The sequence below is a fragment of the Bos grunniens genome, chromosome 10 (assembly GCF_055505025.1).
Source record: "Bos grunniens cultivar Pamir isolate PY7600 chromosome 10, Bosgru_T2T1.0, whole genome shotgun sequence".
Classification (NCBI taxonomy): Eukaryota; Metazoa; Chordata; class Mammalia; order Artiodactyla; family Bovidae; genus Bos; species Bos grunniens.
The window spans coordinates 48,912,074-48,929,790 of NC_141174.1; the positions used below are offsets into that span (position 1 = coordinate 48,912,074).

The 17,717-nt window shown below is 36.4% G+C and overlaps 1 protein-coding gene across 14 annotated transcripts in view; it reads right to left on the minus strand.

Annotated features, from left to right (window-relative positions):
* Positions 1 to 17,717, minus strand: part of NEDD4 (NEDD4 E3 ubiquitin protein ligase) — a 145,343-nt gene that overhangs the window by 82,197 nt on the left and 45,429 nt on the right. For 11 of the 14 annotated variants that reach the window (XR_015134582.1, XR_015134584.1, XM_086321094.1 and 8 more), the window contains one exon: positions 17,513 to 17,566. Coding sequence is in view for 8 of the 14 variants with exons in the window: in XM_086321089.1 (XP_086177215.1) it covers positions 17,513 to 17,566 (54 nt within the window). In the remaining 6 variants the exon portion in view is untranslated. Of the gene's footprint in view, positions 1 to 7,157; positions 9,187 to 17,512; positions 17,567 to 17,717 lie in introns of those variants that run through there. The other 3 variants (XR_015134579.1, XM_086321087.1, XM_086321086.1) reach the window with 1 other exon arrangement.

A 17,717-nucleotide genomic window follows, 5' to 3' on the forward strand; every position in this document is an offset into this window, starting at 1 on the left:
ATCTCCCCACCTTCAACTTTTTTCTTGCTATGCTCCCTTTTTCTCATTGCTTACTTGAAATGTTTAATGTCTTTTATACTCCCTGATGGAGAAGGAAATGGCAACCCACTCCAGTATTCTTGCTTGTGAAATCCCATGGACAGAGGAGCCTGGCAGGCTACAGTCCATGGAGTCGCAAACAGTCAGACATGACTTAGTGACTAAACACACACACGCACAGGCTTCCTGAATTCAGGCCATGAAGACCATATAAACTCAGCTACCAGTAAGATTTCTTCACTTGCTCCAATGGAAGATCAGTTCCTAACATTTTCATATATCAATTTATGCTTAAGAAGGAATATATACTTTTAAGTAGCATCACAAAATTACACATAAAGGATTTTTTTCACTTTCTCCTTATAGATCTATCAAAAGGATAGCTCATAGTAAGCACTGATTATAGATGGCGTTTCATTTCATTACATAAGCCAATGTAAGATTCAAACATTCTCAGTAGTACCCTAAACTGAGCTCTTGAATGGCTTTTGGTCCAAACAATCCCTTCTGTATTACGTGGTCTCAACCAATAACTAGTGTAAATGTCCAAGTGGATTTAAAATCCCCTGCAAATTAGCTTAGCCCTGACCATGGTATACATACAGTTCTTCTTTATGCAAAAGTGGAAGACAGACTCGCTGGATATTTCAACTATGAACTGTATTATTGTCCTTATTTTTTTTTTAATGGTCTTAAGTCTTGCTTCTCAAAGTGTGATTAAGGAATTTTAGCAGCATTGGTATGACCTGGGAAGCATGTTAGAAATACAGAACTCTCAGGCCCCACCCAGACCTACTATACCATAATCTGCCTTTTAACAAGATTTCTAGGAGAGGTACACACACATGAAAATTGGAAAATTGGTAGTCCAAATGATGACTTAATGAACTATTCTCTAATTGTAATCCTTAAAGCATTAGAAGGCAGCTTCAGATCAGATCAGTAGCTCAGAAGGCAGCTTACCAACAAACATTTGAGAGAAAAGAGAGAAAAAAGGAAGCAGTCCTAGATATTATTTTAGCTATATCATAAAATGCTATCTTCAGCTCTGGTAAGAAGGACAAAAGATAAAAATTCAGTTAAGAATGTTTCTGTATTTAATGAACAACTGCATTTAAAGCCACTGTCCCTTGTAATACCAATATCTTTGATACAAACTTCTTTTTGATTGGTAATATTTTTTCTATTATAGTAAATCACAAAATTTTTTACAATGTTACAGTTTTATCTTAGATGTAATACATCTAAATCAAGAGAAATTATGATCCTCCCCCCACCCCCAGATATTCCAGAACCTCACTAGAAACATCATGGGATCTCTTGGTCAAGGTGTTCTTTATTATGACCCATCCATGAATTGGGTTACAAGGTACATAAACATGCTAGTTTCTTGCCCTTCCAAGTTCTCAGAATTTTCTTCTTCTCTCAGAAGTTCTCAGTTCTGCTCTAATTATATTATACAGGTTTTTTAAGTTTCAGTGAAAGTAAAATTACTTTCCAACAACTGCTGCTATGTTGAGAGCTTCCTCCCAATATCTCACTGAACAAGCACAGATGCGTTTACCTCTTGTTTTGAAAGGCTTTCTTATATCTCTCAGTATTGGGTCTTTACCTGAGCATAGCCTTCCAGTCTCACATTTGGCCAACAAAGAATACCCAACCACACACTTGAGCAAGATTTCAGGTATTTTGTGGATATGCTGACAAGATCATTGGATCCCCTTCTCAGAACTCATTTGTTCTGCTAACCATCTTCCTGATCTCAACACATTGGCAGGCCACACCCAGGGACTCTGCCAAGACCCTTCTGCCCACAAAGGCTCTGATCCTAGCTTCTTCTCATCTATCCTGTTCCCTGTAAGGGGAGAGAGGATCTAGAAGGGCCAGGCCTCACAACAGGTAGCTGCTGTGGGCTCCATATCCTGGAAGAAGCAGGTGACAGCAAGACAGAGGGCCTCTTCTCCAAGCAGTGTCTAGGAAGCAGCCTTAAACCCTGACTTGTTTTCTACCTAGCTCTATTTTTGTTTTGTCTTATTTTTGGTGGTAGGGAGGGGCAGGAGAAAATTTGAATAATCCTGCTCACCTAGAGTTATGCCTACTCATAGGCCATCTCACATTTTCACTCCTAATTTTTTCCCTTCATTTCATATTGCTGACTCTCCACTTCAGTTTTCTCTGCCTGTGCTCACTTATTCTATTGTTCTAAGGTGAAATAATAGGGAGCTAACAGAACTTTTTTTCTCCTAGAGAACAGGCTGCAATATTCTTGTAACAATTTGTCTTATGCAATTATATCTGCCTAACACCATGCTTGTCCTCTATATTGTAGCCATTAAATATAAAACTTGCCTACACTAACTCATGACTATTTTTGTGACACTGAGCAAACAAGCTATACCTGTTTTGCTTCCTTACCTGTTTCATTCTTTTTTCATCCAGGCTTTCACACTGTTCTCCTGAGCCTACTCCTACTGAAGTTATGAAGACCTCCTACATTCAATGGATACATAAATTCCATGGCATTGTATGCTGCCCGCCTTGAATTTTCCACTCTCTTGGCCCTCAGGCCTCTAAGCTCTTTTGGCCTCTCTGCCCCTCTGGTGACTCTTGGTCTCCTTTTTATCTCCTCCTCCATTGCTTCTCCCAAGTTAGTAGTCCCCAGAACTCTGATTTATCACTCCTCCCATCTCACTTTCATGCTTTTTCCAGTCCATCCTTACGGAAATCTGACTAGATGCTTAACTCCCAAGCTACATTTCCAGCTCTCACTCCTCTCCTGAGCCAGAGCCCGTATCTCCAACTACCCTACTTGACAGCAGTACTACCAGGGTAACTTCTCAGGACAAAAACTTAATGATTCATGGTTTCTTCTTTGCCCTCCCAATCTGGCCCCTTCTCCTGAATTCCCTATCTTAGTTCATGATGTCACCATTCACCTAGTTGGCCAAGTTAAGAAAAGTTTAATTCACTTATAATCCATGGTGTCATAAAAAAAAATTATCATCTAAAAACACAGAAGTAGGCACACTACACTCTCAATAACAACTTTTCCGTCGCCTAACTACTGTCTGTCGGCAGGAGACACGCTGCTTTCCTTCAGCATGAGGTGTTCCACGCAATGGAACTCCCACCACTTCCAGTGTTATCATCTACCACAACCCCTGACTCTGTGTACTCCAGTCACACTGAACTACTTACAGCGTGGTTCTTTCACATCTCCAGCCTTGTACGTGTGGCTGCTTCTGCCTACAGCAATGTGTCCCAAGAGCAGTCAGGTTTGCCCCTGGGGGGCATTTGGCCATGTCCGGAGACATTTTTTGATTGTGACAACTGAGGCAGATGATGCCACTGGCACTGAGTAAATGGACACCAGGGATGCTGCTTACATCCTACAAGACAAAGGACAGCCCTCCGCAACAAAAAAGTGCTGAGATTGAGAATCCCTGCCCTAAATATCCTCCTTGATTCTCTGCCTGGGGAACTCCAGCTCACCCATTAAGATTCAACTCAAATGTCACCTCCCCTGTGAAGCCTTGACTACCAACCGGGTCCTCTCCTTCAGACAAATATTGTTGCATCTTTCTCACTTTCTCATATGCAGCTCTATTGAGCACATCACATTTTAGTCTGAGAATTTTCTTGTCTACCAATATGTCTCTAAGGAGAATGGGATTTCCCCCAGGAAGACACTGTGCTTTATTATCTTTTATTCCCAGAGCTTGAGTCCGTGCCTGGCAAACAGGAGGCACTCACACATGTGCTAGATGAATGAATTAAAGAAACATCTCCAGAGAAATATAAAATATTTCTGAAGAAAACAATTTAGCTCCCTGAACCACCCTGAAATTAGTATTTTAGTTCTTCAGTTCTAAGAAATGCACATGTACAAGCACATACTTCTCTCCAAGTTTCTAAAACTGGTCATTAACATTGTTGCATCACAGTTTTAGAGTCAATATTTATAAACTATATTGATTTTTATAGGAAAGATTAAGTGTTCAAAATAAATTTAACCAAATGTCTCTAAATATTCTGCTAAAGTTAATAAAATGAGGACAGAAAATAATGGAACACTGAAAACAGTGTATATTTAAAACAGTTATTTTGGGAAGAACAACTAAATATATTATTGAAACGTACAATCTTGAGATTAGTTTTAAAGGCTTTGAAATAATTGAGACAGTTTTTTAAAGTTCTACCATACCAGGCTTAAGCAATTTACCTATCTGAGATTAAATAACAGAAAATAAACAAAAACCTTTACAATAAAAAGAAAAATGTAAAGCCAAACTTTCTGAAAAAAATATGCATATACATGAAGAATGGAAGACATTAACAAGCTGGGGCAAATGCTAAAGTATTTAAAATAACAGGGCAATGACATTTCTGAGCATCCTAACAACACAGGAAATTTTAAAAACATAGATAGGGAAAAGTGAAACAATAACAGAGTAAACTAACAATTATACAGATTTTAGAAACCTAATGGTAATTTTTGTAACTGAATAAAAACCATCTCACCTACTTAATCTCTCTCTTGATCAAGCTGATAAGACACACAATGTTAAAATGTCAAATGCCTACTTCTAGATTATAAAGCCTTTACAAAAGTAATATTGTCTCTCAAAAAGTATATACCATAAATATATGCCAGTTATTGGTACATCCTTTGAAGGCAAATAAGTGAGATAAACATGATCATGCAGATTACAAAGTCTCTTCTTCATTCTAAATTGTAAACAACACACAGACCCAAGTTGCAGATACATATAAAAGTTCTCACTAGATTTAAATAATTAGCCATTAATGAGCTGTTGATTATAGAGTTAGAAACTGGATACTATTCTGCTAGAGACTGGACGCTAAACACAGAAGAAAAGAATCTGTAGACCTCTTCATGTTTTAAAAACCAGGGTCCCTGACCAAAGCAGTGATTTAATTTCACGGCTGCTGGGTACAGATAGCTGACATTACTAAATGCTACTCTAATATCAACTTGTTAAATGTGAATCCAGACTCAGCATATCAGAATACTAACCCAGACTAACTGGAGTCATGGGAAATATTTTGGGAGCTGTTTATTTATAAGTGAGTTACAATATACCACTATAATTAGATTAATATATAATTATTGATAAACACAGGATTATTTCTAAAACCCCATTATTGTTGTCACTGCTATGTTTAGAAAAAACAACATTACTATTTTCCTCTTAAAACAAGCCCTTAATTTACCATTAATCAATTAGATCAATTTAGATCTAGCACGTGTTGTTTAATGGTCCTATGTTGTTTACAATTCTTATATAAAAAGTTGTTTAATAAACATTAAGAGGAAAAACAACTTAGAGCTTTCCAGCAAACGACACACTTCAACTATTTTATAACTGAATAATCTAGCAAAAAATAGATTCTGCAGAAAGCTAGGCATTCAGCTGTCACAAAATATGTTTAAGTTAGCTTACCCAATTTTAAAGAAAAACCAGTGAAAGTATATCTTTTAGCCACACAAAAGGCAGTCAAATTTAATTTAAAAACATTAAAAAGACAATTTTTTCAAAAGTATCAACAACAACAAACTATAATATTACCACAAAATCAATTCTTTAAAGAATATTTTTATAAATATTTCTAGGTCAATTATTTGTTTCAGGTTAATTATTTCATTAAACGTAAAATACATTTGCAAAGTACATGTAATTCAATTAGCAAACTACTAATACGTTTTTTCACAGTATCACTTAATTGCTTTTTTTAGGAGACAAAATAATTGAATGGATTATAATCTCTTAACAGTTAGTGTTTTAAAAGTTTTGCAAACGGAATTAATAATTCTAAAACATACATTGGAATATGAAATGTGATTTTTATTCATCCTCAGTAAAGTAGTTGCTTATATTAACATCTGGGCATTGGTAATAAGAATTATTATATTCATCAGATTTCAAAAGAGAGAAAACAAACTAGCAAATATTTAATATTTTATTTGCCCAGAAATTTTAAAAAACACTTTAATTTTGATAGTAAGTGTTATATAAACACAGATAAGCAGATAAGTTTCTTTGCCTCAAACTATTATGTACTGTCATCTAGAATTGGTTTAGTCAGAAATACTTTTTTAAAAATTTCCTAAAATCTGGCAAGATCTTCCAAACACAGAAATTTAAAAAATCTATTCAAGTTCAAAACACTTAAAATACTTTGGAATGGCCAAATTACACAAAAAATTGTTTTGGTTAAGATTCACTGGAGTTAAATTACTACTATAATAAAGCAAAATTACCCAAATAACAAATTAATAAGATAACTAGGAAATGCCTAGCAATTGAAACCATAAAAATATAAAATTTAGAGTTCAATATTATTGAAGGAATGAGTTACATTTTAGAAGGCATTCTTAACTGGTAGCTAAAGAAAAACAGGGTGGAACAAAATTCCTGTGGTTAAGGGTATATACAAATGCAAATACCATTTATTTTTCCTCTGCTTTAAACATTCAGTATAATAGTTTTTATCAATGATCAAATAAATATATGTATTTCAAAGAAATATTTTCCCTATGTTCACTTATAAGAAAAGTTTCACATTTAAGTAGACTTTTCACTGTTTAATACTTTAAGTGGCTTTCGATATTTTACTTTTTTCATAAAGCTTAAAGAGGGCTTAAAAGGGCTTTTTTTCAAAATGCTTAATGCTTAAAGCATTTATAATGCTTTAAAATAAATACTAAATGAGCATTTTTGAAAATAAGAATGAAATACGGAGTTAGACTTTAAAACACCATGCCACTCAAGGGGAAAATATACTAAGGCAAAATATTATAAAACAAATTATTAGTTAAAGCCTGTTCTTATGCTACAGAATGTTTTATGGCTTAAATCACTTTGGAAAGGTTTTTTTTTTAATGCATATTTTGTATGCTGATAAAATAATAAATAGAGTGAAAAACTATTAGGCATTTTTTAGATTCACAAATATCAAGTTCATGACTACAAAGTACTTGCTAGCTAAGGACCAAAAAAATATATAAAGCAGCCAAGTTATAATAAATTTTACCAAATATTTCACAGAGCTATTCTAGTATAAATTAACATTTTCCAAAATCAAAGGAAACTTACCTTACAAGAATGCTTTAAAGAATTAGGTAGTTCTTTTGTGAAATCTCTGTTGCTGTCTCTGGTTAAATTATCAACTTTACCTTCATTTCCAGATGCAAACTTTATGAGTAATTGAGATGGTCCCCCCTTAGAACAATTGTGCTTAATGCTAGATAAACAGGAAACATTTGGATAAGTTCCCCCCAATGAAATACTTCTCTGTAAAAGAGCATGGTTTTTGTTTATCTGTAAATTTGGTCTTTCCAACTGTCCATTGATATTTATTTGATAATCTACATTTTGGGAGGATGGTAAACATGCAGATGTCCTATGCATAAGCTTAATAAACTCTGGATCAGAATTAAGCTCAGTTTCTGACATCTCTGGTTTACAATCACCATTTGCTGCTTCACAATCTAATGCAGTTGCTTTCTGTTGGGTAAAATGCAGTGAAACACAAGAATATCCTTCAGATGGCTTTTCACAGACAGTCTGATTTGGACTATTATTTGCAATAATGATTTTCTTTTGTAACGAGCCCTTCCTGTGAAGAGGCCGTATGTCTCTTACTTCTCCGGGAGTACAGACTGTCTTGGATAACCGAAGTCCATTGACAGCTGTTGAAAGAAATCCCTTAGCACTAGTGCCATCTTCATTGTGGGCAATTTCACTAGGAGAAATAATAAACTGGTGTGAGGTCTGATAGGATCCTTTGCTTGAAAGAGTACCTGTACTTGTTGGAGAAGTTGGTGGGGTATTTGAAGGACTCCTAGGAAAAATGACTAAGGATGAACAACGTTTTAGTGGAATTTTCGAGTTCCTGCTCACTGGCAATTTCATAATCTCTAGTCCATGATCCAAGTCATCCTGGACAAAGGGAACTGTACTTGTACTTCTTGAAAAAATTTCACATGGAGTAGTATTCCTGTTTGGCACACTTCTATTGGAGGCGCTGTCAGGAGATAAATTTCCACCAAAAAAGGTATCATCAGTTGGTGGAAAAGTATAACCACTGCTGTCACTGATGTTACTGTTGGTGTATGAACCTCCACTGGTGATACTTGTGCAGGACCCATAATCACTACCATTGCTGCTGTAAGACCCATTTTCACTGGCTGCAAAGTTACTAAGACTACCACTGCAAATGGCAGGACTGCTTAAGAGGTTACCATCATCCATGGCATTCAGTTCATTATCAACCACAGCACTGCCATCCTTTAAGACACAAGTAAACGAAGCATCATCACCATCAGCTAAGACATTGCCAGACTGAAGACATCCACTGTACCTTGTTGGTTGTAATGATATCTGCAGACAGCTGCTCTTTTTATGAACATTTTCAGGTGAAGGAAAAGATGATCTTTCCCGAGACTTAAGGTTTTCCTTTATTAACGGAGCTAGTGCAGTCTGTTTTGGAGTCAGCTTCATTTGAACCACGTTCGCCGTTGAAATCCGTGTTGGTCTCGTGAAGCACATGTGAATGCTGCTATCCAAATCATCTCCGGAGGTTTCTGACAAAGGATAAGTATTGCTTCTTCTGGCTGCAAAGTGCAATCGTAAGCTTTGTGCCATTTGTTCTCATTTCCAAACATGTTAAGGGCTGAGAGTCATAACAAAGATCTCTGTCGGTAGACAGGCTAGAAGCAGCTGCACTGCAGCAAAAGAAAAAATCATTTGTGGTGCCTGAAAGAGCTCAGAAGTAGTAGTTTTTATCCTAAGTAAAACCTTAAAGACCAGATAGCATAGAAAGAAAAAGACGGCCCATTACTGAGACTGACGTTTCCAAAATGTCTTGAATCGCTTGTAGTCAAAATGCCTTCACTTACAAAGCACTTGATTTCCAGCGACCTTTAAGCTGAGCTCAGCTGCAGCACACTGCCTCAAACACTGCCAACCTTGTTTCAATTATACCTTCTCCAATTTGCATGAATGAGTAACACAAGAACAACAATCTTCTAGCATTTCAAGTTGAAACAGTATTTTTTTCACTCCAGCTCTACTAAATGAACATTTAACTCTGTGAATCACGGTGCCTATACTTTCTCCAGCAGAGTTTGACCACTAATATTTTTACCCATAGGGATAGGATTACAGGAAGTTGGTAGGAATGAAACTCCATGTAATTGAGTATCAAATCAAGGATTGCATTTCCAAATAGTGGCCATACTAGGAATCCAGTCAACTTAGTAAATGTAGAAAGGAATATAGACTGTTAATATTTTTAAAAGGAGAAAGTTCAAATGTTTGTATATATTTGGAAATACCAAAACTTTGGGGGTGAATTAAAAGTTTAGCATTAAACCAAACATAAATATCTTAGTTTCCAAAACACTACGTACTTATAAAAAGTGAAAGCTGAAGGATCGAAATACAAAATTTGCCTAGTAATACTATTGCAAAAATTGAGCATACGTCTGAGAAAAAAACGTTTGTGAGAAGCTGTCACCAAGCATTTTCCCCTGTAATTTTAAGGCCTTTCCAGCCAAGCAGTACAGTCTTTAAATGATTCCATTTATATTTTGACTATTAAAATTCTGCCAAGAAATAGCCTAAGCAAACATTCCATTAAAAATATATGCAGATTAGACAGAAAAACTATACCCCAATATAGTTTGAGCACACAAGATATTTTATTCCACTGTCTATGCAATTCATTCACTTAAGAGAGTGTTGTGGTAAGTAAAGAAGTCTAAAAAGGATTTAACACATCAAATAAACATATCTCATTGCCAACTCTATTCTGAAAAACTCTAAGAGCTCTTTGCTGGCCCCTACTGGTGCATTGAAACAATTCATTTAGTTGTTTGATATCTATAAAGAAGCATAAACCGTATGGCATATTTCTTTATATAGACAAAGTACATACTTGTTTACATTTTTGAGTACTAGCACTGACCTAAAGATGGAATTACTTACCACTGCTGATAAAGCTCCCGCAGGAGAGAACAATATACTGTTTGTCCTTTTAGACGTTGTGATTTTGTATATATATATTTATTTTTCTGCTTTGTATTTATTTAACCTTTACTTTATTTTCAGTTTACTAGGTAATAAAAGTTTAATATTTTAATTTCTCCCCTAAAAGTCATAGACCAAGGTTGGTATTCTATCTGAAAGAAACACATTTATTTTTAAATAATACTCTAGGGTATATTTAAACTTCTTACCTGAATTTTACAGCTGGAACTCCAGTAATAAATATATACTGGCTCATTCATAGGAAAGTAAAAAGTAAAATAGTTCAGTTGTTTACACCACATAGTACTACACCCAAGTTGTACTTTTCTAAGTAAGTTTTTTTTTCCTAAGTAAAAGCAAATATGTAAAACATATACTTGCACTTTGTTTAAAAAAGAAAACTTAGGATAGATCTGTTCTCAATCATAATTTTCTAAACAGTGTTTTTAATCAATTAAGACAGGACAAAACAGAAATATGGAATTTACTAGATTCTATTTCTGACTAGAATGAGATACTACTATGTTTTAGAATGTGTACAGTTGTAAACTTAGTAATAAAATTGTTATGTTGTTTTGGTTTGGTATAATCTACATTATGATTTTATAGACTTCAGTACATATTCCCTTATAATCTTTTTTTCTTTATATAAGGAAGAGTCCTAATCTTTTCACTATACCTTCAAAAAACTTCAGCTTTCCTTCTCAAATTAAGTTAGGGATGACTCAATAAATGGATTATTTCTAATAAGCTAACCTATGAGATCAACCACTCATGCCTGTAGTCTAAAAATTCCAGTTAATCAGCAAATCTCTTTTGGGTGTTAATATGAAACAATTAATTGAATAAGCATTTTCTCTTTCTCTTATAGTAAAGCTACAGTAAGCTTCATTCTAAATATCAGCTTCATGTCCCCTAACTACATTTTAAGCTTCCAGGATCACAACTAAGCATATCTTCTGATCCTCCTGAGATCGCGCTGGAACGATGTAAGCACCAAAGAGATGAGGCTGGAGGGATGGTGGATGGACCTAGCTACTACTTCTAAAGAAATATCAAAACACTGCAGCTGGACAAGAAGGCAAAATACTTGAAACATCTGCAAAGAGGGCTTCAGCCAAGGAAAAGTAAGATAATCAAATGCAATTCCTTGTACTCTAGGCTGTGTTTCAATTCTAGAAAGGTTAAACAGTTTGCATTCCTGGCTCTGGTCTAGGATTGCACAGGATCTGTACCACTAATAGAGCAGTGTGCAACCTAGAGAACCTAGGATAAGATGTAGCCTCCTGGCCAAAGAGATGCCAAGAGAGGAGTATCAACCCTAACCTCAAGGGGAGAAGAGTTGGAGAGTGATACCAGACCTCACTTGGGAGGAATCTATGCAAATCATAGAGCATTTTATATTCTAGAATGAAACAGATCATATTTTAGGATTAGACAGAAGCTCAGGACCCCACATTCTGAGATATTTAGTTTTCGATTATCTACACAGAAAATAAATGTGGTTATATACCCCTATGGACAGGCTCAGGATTATACTAATCATTGACTAGAACTCTGAAGGTCGATGTCCCCTGTGAGGCTTAATTGCGCATGTTGACTTGGCTAAGTTTTGAGTCAAACACCCATCCAAGTGTTGCTATGGAGCTATTATTTAGATGTGATTGACATTTAAATCAGTAGACATTAAATACAGCAAAATGCCCTCCATAAGTTGTGCGTTCATGCTAAGTCACTTCGGTCATGTCCAACTCTTTGCAACCTCATGGACTGTAGTCTGCCAGGCTCCACTGTCCACAGGATTCTCCAGGCAAGAATATTGGAGTGGGTGGTAGTGGACCTCAATCAGTTAAAGAACTTAAGAAAAAAGACAGATTTCTGGAAGCAAGAATTCTGCCTTAAGACTGTAACAAGAAACCCTGCCTGAGTTTCCAGTTTGCGGCCCAGCCGTACAGATTTCAGATGCCTTACTCCTACTTGAATCTGCAACCTCCCAGTACCACCTCACGGATTTCAGACACGCCAATGCCTTAAAATAAATCAATCCCCCCCCCACCTCATTATCTCTCCCTCTCTTATTCTCCGTGTGCATGTATGTGTACCCTATTGGTTTTGTTTCTCTGGATAACCTTGACTAACACAACCACTAAACTTGAGATGCACAGCATGTCCACCTAGAATATGAAATATAGGAGTCTCCTAAGGCTTCAGAGGCTGGATGTGTGCAGACATAGCTCTTGGGTAGTGACACACATGTGTCACTTTGGGTAGTAGCCGAAGATGGAGAAGCTCTATACCGTGAGCAAAAACAAGACTGGGAGCTGACTGGGGCTCAGATCATGAACTCCTTATTGCAAAATTCGGACTTAAACTGAAGACAGTAGGGAAAACCACTAGACCATTCAGGGATGACCTAGATCAAATTCCTTACGATTATACAGTGGAAGTGGCAAATAGATTCAAGGGATTAGATCTCATAGACAGAGTGCCTGAAGAACTATGGACAGAGGTTCATGACACTATATAGGAGGCAGTGATCAAGACCATCCCCTAGAAAAACAAATGCAAAAAGGCAAAATGGTTGTCTGAGGAGAAGTCAAATAGCTGAGAAAAGAAGAGAAGTGAAAGGCAAAGAAGAAAAGGAAGATATACCGATCTGAATGCAGAGTTCCAAAGAATAGCAAGGAGAGATAAGAAAACTTTCATCAGTGATCAATGCAAAGAAATAGAGGAAAACAATAGAATGGGAAAGACTAGAGATCTCTTCAAGAAAATTAGAGATACCAAGGGAACTTTTCATGCAAAGATGGGCACAATGAAGGACAGAAATGGTATGGATCTAACAGAAGCAGAAGATGGCAAGCAGAAAAGGTGGCAAGAATACATGGAAGAACTATACAAAAAGATCTTAATGACCCAGATAACCATGATGGTGTGATCACTCACCTAGAGCCAGACAGGTGAAGTCAATGGGCCTTAGGAAGCATCACTACAAAGCTAGTGGAGGTGATGGAATTCTAGTTGAGCTATTTCAAATTCTAAAAGATGATGCTGTGAAAGTGCTGCACTCAATATGCCAGCAATTTTGGAAAATTCAGCAGTGGCCACAGGACTGGTAAATGTCAGTTTTCATTCCAATCCCAAAGAAAGGCAATGCAACTACCACACAATTGCACTCATCTCACACACTAGCAAAGAAATGCTCAAAATTCTCCAAGCTAGGCTTCAATAGTATGTGAACCGAGAACTTCCAGATATTCAAGCTGAATTTGGAAAAGGCAGAGGAACCAGAGATTGGATCACAGAAAAAGCAAGAGAATTCCAGAAAAACATCTACTTCTGCTTCATTTACTACATGAAAGCCTTTTACTGTGTGGATCACAACAAACTGTGGAAAATTCTTAAAGAGACTGGAATATAAGACCACCTTACCTGCCTCCTGAGAAACCTGTATGCAGGTCAAGAAGCAAGTTAGAACCGGACATGGAACAATGGACTGGTTCCAAATTGGGAAAGGAGTACGTCAAGGCTGTATACTGTCACCCTGCTTATTTAACTTATATGCAGAGTACATCATGAGAAATGCTGGGCTGGATGAAGCACAAGCTGGAATCAAGACTGCAAGGAGAAATATCAATAACATCAGATATACAGATAACACCACTCTTATGGCAGAAAGTGAAGAGGAACTGAAGAGCCTCTTAATGAAACTAAAAGAGGAGAGTGAAATTCAACATTCAAAAATCAAAATCATGGCACTTCATGGCAAATAGATGGGGAAACAATGCAAACAGTGAGAGACTTTATTTTCTTGGGCTCCAAAATCACTGCAGATGGTGATTGCAGCCATGAAATTAAAAGAAACTTGCTCCTTGAAGAAGAAAAGTTATGACCAACCTAGACAGCATATTAAAAAGCAGAGATATTACTTTGCCAACAAAGGTCCACAAAGTCAAAGCTATGGTTTTTCCAGCAGTCGTGTATGGATGTGAGAGTTGGACTATAAAGAAAGCTGAGCACTGAAGCATTGATGCTTTTGAATTGTGTTGCTGGAGAAGATTCTTGAGAGTCCCTTGGACTGCAAGAAGATCCATCCAGTCCATCCTAAAGGAGATCAGTCCTGAATATTCACTGGAAGGACTGATGCTGAAGCTGAAACTCCAATACTTTGGACACCTGATGTGAAGAACTGACTCATTGGAAAAGACCCTGATGCTGGGAAAGATTGAAGGCAGGAGAAGAGAATGATAGAGGATGAGATGGCTGGATGGCATCTCCAACTTGATAGGCATGAGTTTGAGAAAGCTCTGGGAGTTGGTGATAGACAGGGAAGTCTGGTGTGCTGCAGTCCATGGGGTCACAAAGAGTCGGACACAACTGAGCGACTGAACTGAAATGAGTGACACAGAAGCACTAACTTTTGCATTGGTATATGTAGAATTCATTTAAAGGCACATCAGTCCCAAACATCCCATCACCCTTAACAACACCATTACCCAACTATGATAGTTTATAATCCCCAGGTTCTTAAAACTGGCTGAAAAAATATCACTTATATTGCAAACATTTTCCAGAATACTAGAAATTCTTTCTCCTTAAAGTATATTTGCTCTTTGCCATACATTCCAAAGAGAACCTTGCTAGGAAAAGGATGTGTCTCTAACTTAGTTGTGAATGCTACAGGAGAAGGTAAAATGGCATTTACAGTGCACAGGTCAATTTACTGCTACACAATCCAGCTTGTTATTCCATCAATGGCTATAGCTTCTGTGACATCTCAGGTAATCTGTACACTTCAATTACCTGCTGGGACCAGCAACAAATCAGAGCATTACAATGACATGCACCACTCTTAATTATTTCTTATTCCCTTTTGCTAGTAAAGTGAGCTTCTTAAGAAAAACTATATTTCTAATGCATAACAGAGTACTGAACACAATGTATGCCAAAAATGCATACTATAATTAACACACAAAATGTGATATCAGACAGCCGTAAATGCACAAGTCCATGAACTCTAAATCACACATTATATTAATGATGAAAAATTTTCAAGTGCTTTGATAGCTACTGTCTCATTTTATTTTCATAAAATATCTTCAGAAGGATTAAATAATTTGTATAGAGCTATAAGCTAATATACCAAAACACAAGTTGGACTACAAAGAATTCTGACTCTTTGGTATAGGGATCTAGAATATGCTGCTCAATGCATTATTTTCTTTTTGCTTTTAGAAATATTCCATTGTTAATATCATAAGCAATGCTTTTTTCTTTTGACAAATCATGATACCCTGTATATACACTATACACGGTAAATGCTCAAGGAGTGTTAATGCACTAATCAGAGCATGACAAATATTAGTTTTGGCAATGAAGAGTCACACCATACTAAGATTACTGGCAAAAAGACTAGATAACTATAAGCAGGTGGAAAGCATCAGCATGAGCTATCCCTCCTTGTGTACAATATGCAAATAATTCAAATAAAAAAGTTCACTAATGATGTGCCCAAGAATCAGGGAGAAAGTCACACTGGTATCACGAACAACAGGAAAAATAACACAGTAATACCATGACCAGCAATTCAAGCCCAAAATATTAATCTTAGAGATACAATCATACATGTGTATCAGGAAACACAACAAGAATGTTTATCAATTGGTAATAGCACAAACCTGGAAACAACACTCATATCTATTAAGCAGGATAAATACATAAATTGTGGTATTACAGCATTTGCAGATGAAGGGAAAACTATGCACTTGTGAAATATGTTCCTATGGATTGACCTCACAAATATATCATTAAGCCAAAAGCATGTCACAGAGGAAAGAATTATTCACACTGCTACTATTTTAGTAAATCCAAAAATATGAAAACGGAAACCACTATGTTTTTTAGGGATACATATATACATGATAAAAGTTGTTAAATAGCAAAGAAATGATAAGCACAACATTCAGGACAGTGGTTACTACTTGTGGGAGAGAAAAAGGAGATGTTATTGGAAGGGTTAAAGGATGTTTTGAAGGTTTTGGTAATGTTCAAGTTCTTAAGTTGAATAATAAGCATATAGATATTTGTCTTATCATTTAAGATAAATATTATAGTATACATATTTTTGTATGTTTATTTCATGATTACAAAACACCAATACTAAATTTCACCTGGTCCCATCAAGAAGGAAAACAGATCTGTAGCAACAGAAGGAAAAAGTGAAAACATTCTCCATTTTATTTTTAAAAAGGCAAAAATACAAACAGAAAATAAAAAGCTCTGTGACTAACCAAATGATAAGCAAATCATCAACATCTGTCACTGAGCCTTACAAAATTAGATTGCCAAGTTAGTGATGAAGTCTCCCTTGGCTGCAAAAAAGTACCTTTGCCTATAATGATACTAATTAATCATTTCATCTGAAATATCTTCAGTTGTGCTATGCTGAGCTTAGTAGCTTAGTTGTGTCTGACTCTTTGTGACCCCATGGACTATAACCTGCCAGGTTCCTCTGTCCGTGGAATTCTCCAGGTAAGAATACTGTAGTGGGTCGCCATTCCCTTCTCCAATATCTTCTGTTACTAGTACAGTTATCACATCTATAAAACCAAGTGTTATATAGTCCAACACTAAAAACAGATTCTTTAAAAAATCTAGTTTCTATGTTAGCTACAAAATGAATAAAACTGTTTTAATTCTTGTTGTGCTTCTGTTTAGTAATTGATAAGCTTTGACTACATAACACTGTTCTTATGCCTCCATATTCAAATCTTACAGGTTTAAATGTAAATGTAAAATGCTAAAAAGGTTTGAAATAGTTTCAAGACAAATTAGGAAGAGGGTAGGACTTCAAGACAGTCTTTAGGAAATTAGGAATCACAACTATCCTTTTATAAAAATAAAAACAGGTTATATTTGCTTTTTGTCTCTCTGAACATCGGCAATTCTTTAGAGAACTTAATTTCATCAGTTAGAGAGGTTTTCCTTTGTATTCAGTAGAAGAGTGGGGATAAGGGAAAGGATGGGATGTCATAACTGGATACAGGCAACCTCAAGACCTCCACTGGAGTGTGGAGGGGAAGGCTCCTGAGCCTGGGACTATCAACCAGGGTACCAGCATAAGTGTGCAGGAAGGTCAGGCCAAGAGGCTGACTTTTCTGAATCCCCTGCCGTGAGAGACCTTGAGGAAGACCATGAAATCTGCTGAGAACTGATAATCAGGAGAGGTGCCAGGGAGAATAGAAGAGTAGAGAGGAGCACCAGGAAAGGCGGGGGGAAAAATTTCTATTCACCACTTTGCCCAGTCTTTCCATAACCACCTCGAAAGCACCTCTCACTTCACAGATTCCTGGCCTACTTTTGCTTGTTACTCAAGTATACCCTTGCTTCACAGTTTATGTTTGTACGGTAGGACTTACCAATCGATTTTCATCAAACACTTCAAATAGAAGCCGGTGTTGCTGAGGATGAACCTAAGGAAGGAAAAAACAGCCTTTGCTTAAAAACAAGTGAACACTGGAACTATATTCAGTATCTTATAATAACCTACAATGAAAAAGAATATATATATACACACGTACCTGTGTGTTTGTGTGTATAACTTAATCATGTTGCTGTATACCA